At 32.9% G+C, this 8,344-nt stretch overlaps 1 protein-coding gene across 1 annotated transcript; it reads left to right on the forward strand.

The window, feature by feature from the left end:
* Positions 1–2,408: 2,408 nt before the first annotated feature.
* Positions 2,409–5,052, forward strand: LOC131041455 (G-type lectin S-receptor-like serine/threonine-protein kinase At2g19130). Its single transcript, XM_057974567.2, has one exon. It carries the CDS (start codon positions 2,473–2,475, stop codon positions 4,921–4,923), a length of 2,451 nt encoding a protein of 816 aa, XP_057830550.1. The 5' UTR covers positions 2,409–2,472; the 3' UTR covers positions 4,924–5,052.
* The last annotated feature ends 3,292 nt before the right edge of the window (positions 5,053–8,344 follow it).

Below are 8,344 nucleotides of genomic sequence, written 5' to 3' on the forward strand. Positions count from 1 at the left end.
TATTTAAATGTAGTTTTCTATAAAGTAAACACTATAATTTAATATGGTGAAAGTTGTGGCCCATATATGTTTTATTAAAATTAGTTTTTAGTAAGAAGCATTTAAATTCATTTGTGTTGATAAGTTAGCCTTTTTCTACTTTTACTCCATGATATTAATTGTTATTGGCAAGTGTGATAGTTTCAATGTGGTATTATTATTCTTTCCACCAAGATTCAAATTCCTTTGGGGTGTTATTGTTGAATTTTATAATTAAAAAAAATGATATTGATTGTATAAATATAGATAAAACTTGAATAAGTGCTTGACTTCTTGTCTCTGACTCATTATTCAAGAGTACTGGTAAAAATTAGAGATGATGTTTCAAACAAGTCATCTTCTTAATTGAAATTTAATTTTCTAACCACATCATTTTTCAATGTGGTATTATTATTCTTTCCACCAAGGTTCAAATTCCTTTGGGGTGTTATTGTTGAATTTTATAATTAAAAAAAATGATATTGATTGTATAAATATAGATAAACTTGAATAAGTGCTTGACTTCTTGTCTCTGACTCATTATTCAAGAGTACTGGTAAAAATTAGAGACGATGTTTCAAACAAGTCATCTTCTTAATTGAAATTTAACTTTCTAGCCACATCATTTTGATTTAATAAACATATATCTTATTTTTTTATTAATAGACTAATCAATTCTATGATCTCATAAGAATACTTAAGAAAGCCCCAAGAAAATGATTTTTAATAACATTCCAATTCCATGTTTTTACCTTGACATTTAAATTCATATTCCAATCTTGTCCTCTCCTAATAGATGACCTATTCTTTTTAGGCAAGACCTGTTGCATAAAATCAATACTTTTCTTGTACAATAAACCAAAGAAAAAATCACATAGAAAACTTATCATTGGTGAAAATGAACAAAACACTTAGAATAAAGAAAAATGTAAATATTTAGATAGTTGTCCTTTGACTATTATTAGTATATTGTAACTAAAATGATATATAATTACCAGTTACCTAACTTTTCTTATTGACACATTTTTAGTCAATAGATGACCTATTCTTAGTAGATGATTTTAGGCAAGACTTATTGTATAAAATCAATACTTTTCTTGTACAATAAAAAGAAATATCACATGGTAAGCTTATCATTGACCAAAATGAACAAAATGCTCAAAATAAGAAAAAAATTAAATATTTAGATAACTTCCTTTGATTTTTGCTAATATATTGTAATTAAAATGATATATACCTACCATTTATCTATGTTTTCTTATCCACACATTTTTATATAGTTGTACTATTTTTGTTCAAGAGTAGTGGTAAAATTTAGAGGTGATGTTTCAAACAAGTCATCTTGGTAATTGAAATTTAATTTTCTAGCGACATAATTTTGATTTAATAAACTTAAATCTAATTTTTTTCTTAATAGACTAATCAATTATATGATCTCATAAGAATACTTAAGAAAGCCACAAGAAAACGTTTTTTAATAATATTCCAATTCCATGCTTTTACCTTGATGGTTAAATTCATATTCCAATCTCGATCTCTCATAATAGATGACCTATCCTTTTTAGGCAAGACTTGTTGCATACAATAAACTAAGGAAAAAATCACATAGAAAACTTATCATTGATGAAAATGAACAAAACACTTAGAATAAAGAAAAATTGAAATATTTAGATAGTTGTCCTTTGAATATTACTAGAATATTTTGATTACAATGATATATACCTACTAGTTATCTAACTTTTCTTTTTCACACAAGTTTTCGACAATAGATGACCTATTCTTGATAGATGACCTATTCTTAGTAGGTGACCTATTTTTTTTAGGCAAGACTTATTGTATGAAATCAATATTTTTCTTGTACAATAAATCAAAAAAATTATCACATAGAAAACTTATCATTGACCAAAATGAACAAAAGACTCAAAATAAGAAAAAATTAAATATTTAGATAATTATCCTTTGACTATTGCTAATATATTGTAATTAAAATAATATATACATACCATTTATCTAACTTTTCTTATTCACACATTTTTATATATGTGTACTTTTTTTTCACTCTTATAATAAGATTTATTCTTTTATTAAAAAAATATTAATATTAATTGAAAGAAACATAATGGACCAAGAAACTTGAAAGTAACCCTTCAGTTTAAAAGACAACTTATTCTCTCACGTGCTATCAAACTACCTATCGAACTACTACTTGACAATTAGAGGTGACACCCGAATTAGGTTTTTGAAAAGAAAGGAGAATATTTCAGCCACCCACGTTTAGAAGCATCCATTTCCTGTAGAATTTGACGTTGACTAATTCCTTCTAAGGATTTCCAGCCATTATCCTGGCGGGCTTACGCGGTTTCAGCTCCTCTGTTAATCTTCAAGAAAAACATACTTTTCATACTGTTTAATGCAGGTCTATTCCTTTCCTGATCTGCTAATAATTCAGTAAATATGAAAACCTACAATGCACAAATGGGAAGGAACGGTGCACAAGCATATATGTTCTTCGCTCTTACTGTTATAACTATAGTTCACAACTGTAACAAGTGCACTGCTGGTAGCGGAGATACTCTTTCCTTGGGTACCTCGTTAACAGGAAATAAGACCATAATTTCAAAGAATGGAACGTTTGAAATGGGATTCTTCTGCCCAGATGGAACCGATAATTGGTACATTGGTATCTGGTATGGCAAAGTGGCAGAGAAGACGATTGTTTGGGTTGCTAACAGAGAGAGACCCGCAAAGAAGAGGCCTGGTGTTTTGATGCTGTCCAAACAAGGTATTCTGGGACTGTTTGATGCAGAGAATGTGTCTCTTTGGTCGGCCAACATCGCGAACAAGGCTTTCCGGGCTGTGATATTAGATTCTGGGAACTTTTTAATGGTGAGCGATGGCAATAAATCTGAGACTGTTTGGCAGAGTTTCGACTATCCCGTCGATACCTGGTTGCCTGGGATGAAGCTCGGAGGAAAGAAAGAGTTAGCCTGTTGGAAAAATTCATTGGATCCAGCTCCGGGGATTTTTTCTAAAAGGATGGATCCATCAGGGATCAGCCAATTTGTGCTAATATGGAACAATTCTGTACAGTATTGGGAGAGCGGTGTTTGGGATGGTGAAAGTTTCAGTCGAATTCCGGAAATGACATTAAATGACTTGTTCAATTACAGGGCTGAAAATACTACGTCTGGTTTTTATATCAGTTATGAATTGAGGCCTCCTGTCAATGTGCTCACACGATTCGTCCTAAAGAGATCCGGAGTATTGCAATTGTATGCTTTGTTTGATAACAGTAATTGGAGTGTGGTCTGGTCTCAACCAACAGATGAATGCAGCGTATATGGTATCTGTGGCTCTTATGGAAATTGCAACTCCAACAATGTAAATTTCTGCAGCTGTGTGGAAGGCTTTATACCCAGATACAATCGGTCCTGGAATTTGCAGGATTGGTCCTCAAGTGGCTGTGTTCGAAAGAGCCCGTTAAACTGCGATCCGAAAAATGGCAGCTCTGACAGATTCATGGGCTACAGCGTAACTTTGCCTGTTAATCAGGCTCTCACATACCCTGCAAGGTCAAATGAAGATTGCGAGAAGGCGTGCCTCCAGAACTGCTCCTGCAATGCGTTTTCTTTCATTGGGTTTTCACGGACATGCCAAACATGGTCCGGGAATCTGGTAAATATGCACACTTCTCGATCGAAAAGAAATTCGGATGTCTTCATTCGATTAGCTGCCTCTGCACTTACGAAGTTAGATCATAAACAGTCCGCCTCCAGACGTAAAACAGCTGTGAGTATTATGTGCAGTGTTCTTGGTATTGTTGGTACTGTCACAATTGCTTTGGGTTTCTTTTCATTTGCAATGTGGCGGAGAAAGCGGCTACGATTGAGGCAGATGCATACAGATTCTGCGAACTCTTTTCTAAGAGTATTTAGTTATAAGGAGTTGAAGATTGCAACTAGGAATTTCGGGTCTCAGCTGGGAAGTGGTGGTTTTGGGTCGGTGTTCAAAGGAACCCTAACAGACGGCACGCTTGTAGCTGTAAAGAAACTGGAGGAATCAAGAGAAGACGAGAAGCAATTCAGAGCAGAAATCAGTTCTCTTGGAAACATACAACATGTCAATTTGGTAAGGCTTAGAGGATTTTGTGCAGAGGGATCACAAAGGCTACTGGTTTATGATTACATGCCCAATGGCTCTCTGAATTCTTTACTGTTCAGTAGCAACAACCAAAGCAAGCGGAACGTACTGGACTGGAAGAAAAGATTTCAGATAGCCCTAGGCACTGCAAGAGGCTTATTTTATCTACACGAAGAATGCAGAGAGCACATTATTCACAATGATGTTAAGCCTGAAAATATTCTCCTCGACACCGAATTTTCCCCAAAACTGGCTGATTTTGGGATGGCAAAGCTTGTGGGTAGAGATTTCAGCCGCGTCCTGACCACAACGAGAGGAACGAGAGGTTACTTGGCTCCAGAGTGGCTCTGGGGTCTTCCCATAACTCCCAAGGTTGATGTGTACAGTTATGGTAAGACTCTCTTGGAAATCATTTCGGGACGAAGAAATCTAGACATGAGCGTTGAAGATTCAAAAAAGCATTACTTTCCCACCTGGGCCGCAGCCCAAATTGACCAGGGGAACACAATTGATATCGTGGAGGAGGGCGTTGTACTTGCAGAGAAGGAAGATATAGAAGAGGCCAGAAGAGCTATTGTTGTTGGGTTGCTATGCATTGAAGAGGATGAGGATGTTAGGCCAAGCATGGAGCAAGTGGTGCGGATGCTGGAAGGGAAGATGGAGCTTCCAACTCCGCAGATACCGAGCGATGTTGCTTGCAATAAACTAAGTGAGGATGTATTATGGAGTAGAAGTGGGACTGAGGCTACAACTTTTTCTATGTGAGAGTCTCTTTCTCTGTGAGAGGCTACAAATTTTAATAAACTAAATATTAGTGAGTCTTTTTCTCTGTGAGAGGCTACAAATTTTAATAAACTAATTATTATGGTAGTGAGATTTACATGTGATACTTTGTTTCCGTCCCAGAAAGACATTTTTATGTATTTGATTCCCTTTTCAATATTTTACTCTCTCAAGCATTCTTTGTCCACGTTCTTACTTACGATGGCATTTCTGTAAAGTTTATATCTTTTGGATTGTTTTTAGTGCCTTTATCTTATTGAAAATCCGGACTGTCTCTTACTTTTAAAGGTTATTTAGGCAATACACACAATTAAGTCATTTTATCTTTCTAAAAATCCGACAATTAATTTGAATATGCTTCTGAATTCAGCTTTGTAGAAATTAGCATATTGAACTGTGGTAATTTAGAAGCATATTAGAATTTAGCATGTGGAATTCGTCTTTTTAACTTAAAAAGCTATTATCTGATTATAAGATTGAGTTCAAATATTCATTTAATTTTTATTGTATTAATTTAATGAATCATTATAAACCATTTGAATTGTTAAATAAAATTTATATAGTATATTTGATTGTTATTTAAAATAATTATAAAACTTGGTATTTATGTTCTTTTATTGACCCATACAAATTATAAATTTTATATAAAGAAATTTATTACATCATTTTACTGTACACCCAATCACTATTGGTGGTGGCTATTCTAGCTCCAAAACAGACCACAAAATCGACGGTGTAAAACGTGCGACCAAAATAGACGCGTTCATCACTATGCAGGCTAAAAATTTATTTTATTCTGTTACCTGCCATTTTTCTCCCAACTTTTTTCACACACGTGGCATTTCTTCATTCGTCTCTACAAGAATGGCTGGTTTTTCTCTATTTATTTCTCGGCATTGATTGCAATTTTTATACGGATTTTTTATAAGTTCTATCGCATGAGTTATGTCTATAAAGGTGGGAATATTTTAGTCCTTCAAAACTATAAGAAAATCAATTGTTCGCCCGACGCATTAATTCCGTCTCTGTTCAATGTCAAAACAGTGTAGTCATATTTAATTTTATTTTTATTCTTTTATTCATAATTAAATTAAATTGTTTGCGTTTGGTGCCGTTCACATGTAAGTAGGTGGAGAGCATACTTTAGTGTATTATGCAATTTCATGATTCACACCTTTTAAAATAAAAAATAAATAATTTTATTTTATTTTTAAATTATTTATTTCTAATAAAAAAAAAATATATTTTTAAGTAAATATGTGTAAACTTTCAAAAGAAAATTATATTTAAATATAACAAATAATCAATCTACAAGGAAATTTTATGATAAATTGTTTAGTCAACAAAATATGACAAGATCAAAACATTATTTAAAAATGATTTTATTTATCTTATTTAATTTATTTTATAGTTTTATAAAGAGATATTTTAATATTTATTTCACTTTTTTGTATTTTTTACTTTATATCTATATGTACATTCCCCCGACCCCCCCCCACACACACATGCTTGACCTTCTCACTTGCACTTTTGGTATGCTAACATTTCTTTGTATGTGTTTGTATATTTCCTTCCTATGCTTCATTAGTATAGTCACGTATTTTTGTACACACAAATTTAATCTATGCAAATTCACATATTAATATGGTTTTCTATATGTTTATATTGTATGTCTTCTATGTTTATTTATATTGACTTTTTTTTTATTGGCATATTCTTTTTCAGATTGTTTTTTCTTATTTATTTGAATATTTATTCTTACTTATAGGTGTGTATTTCTATTTGTAGGCCATAATTATGGTCAATATCATGATACAACATGCTCTATATATATTTTTTATTGATGGCTCTACATATATATGTATACTACTATACACATATTTATAAGTTATACATTATATTTATTTGTTTTCTAACTTATGTTGATTTTGTTGAATAATTACTCCCATCCTTTTCATCTCATATTAATTAACTTTTTATCTACTTCCTCTCTCTCTCTCTCTCTCTCTCTCTCTCTCTCTCTCTCTCTCTCTCTCTCTCTCTCTCTCTCTCTCTCTCTCTCTCTCTCTCTCTCTCTCTCTCTCTCTCTCTCTCTCTCTCTCTTCTCATTATCTCTCTCTCGATGTCCTCTTCTCGTTATCTCTCTCAATCTCCATCTCCATCTACATATCTATACTTTCCTCTCTAGTTGTTTGCATGAACTTGATGCAAAATTTAAAATGATTGAAACATATTATGTTCATATTTTAGATAAAAAAGAGTCAGTTAGATCCTTAAAATGAGGCATGGAATCCTACATAGGAAACAATGGGAGGACTTTATTTTCTACTAAAAGGCCTGAAATAATTATTGGAAGAATATCATAAATACTAAGATCTTTAATATCAATTGGGTTATCTTTACAAATATTAGGTTTGATGATGACAGAAAATTGGTGCAGGAGCACCCAAGGGTCCTATGAGGCTGCATGAGTAAATGTGTCAAGTTAAGTCTAGATGAGGTGTAATATGAGCAAATAAATGTAAAAATGCTCTTTATTGGTGTAAAGATCATATTTTAGGTGATTTTGAGTCTAATTAGGCATGTTAATCAATCAAATGATGTAAAAGGTCAAGCAATGTAAGGTTGTCATGAAACAACTTGTTAAATTTGTCAAATTTGAATTCCAACTGTCATGTTTAGTTTAAAAGTTGGTTAGGATGTTGAAGTCAGTTGAATGGACATGGATAAAGTTTAAATACTCATTTTCATACCTCGAAAAGGTTGTTGTTGATGATTGAAGGTCCGATCTTGTAAAACAAAGAGTTATTGGCAATGAATGAAATAGTTCCTTGTAATTTTGTTTAAAACCTGAACTTTTCCTTGGTTGCAACAATCTGTACAAGGCAAGTTTTTATAGTATTTTCATTGGATGTGATAGGGAAATGTTATAACACTCATTTGGCATCAGTTTGATGTCTTAACCAATCCTTTTCATGCATATATTGTTGATTGTCCCAAATTTGACCATATTTGACATTTTTTTAGGGTTTGAGGGTCACAATGAAGAATTGACCCATTCCACTTTATGTATCCACTATTTCTTATGGAATGCATCTGGAAAGTTGTATTATAGCCTATTTTAACAATTGGAGTGCAGGTATTGCCATGGATATGTGATGGTGAAATCCTAGGGTGAAGAGTGGTGAGGAATTGTGTATTGAATAAGCGAATTTATGGTGCCATGTTTGGATTTGAGTGAAAACATTGAATAAGTCATATTTTTTTTTTATGGTTGTTTGAGTTTATGCAGGTCATATGGAATATATTTGGTCCATTGTTGGAGTCATAAAGTAATTTGAGCAGTGAGATTGAGAAAGCCCTAATTTGTAGTCCTAAAAAGGAGGGTTTGGTGTTTGGGAGC

This window comes from Cryptomeria japonica, chromosome 4, assembly GCF_030272615.1.
Source record: "Cryptomeria japonica chromosome 4, Sugi_1.0, whole genome shotgun sequence".
NCBI classification, from domain to species: Eukaryota; Viridiplantae; Streptophyta; class Pinopsida; order Cupressales; family Cupressaceae; genus Cryptomeria; species Cryptomeria japonica.

Excerpts from the sequence above, each read along its gene's own strand:
- LOC131041455 (XM_057974567.2), top strand. The coding sequence starts at position 2,473 with ATGAAAACCTACAATGCACAAATGGGAAGGAACGGTGCACAAGCATAT.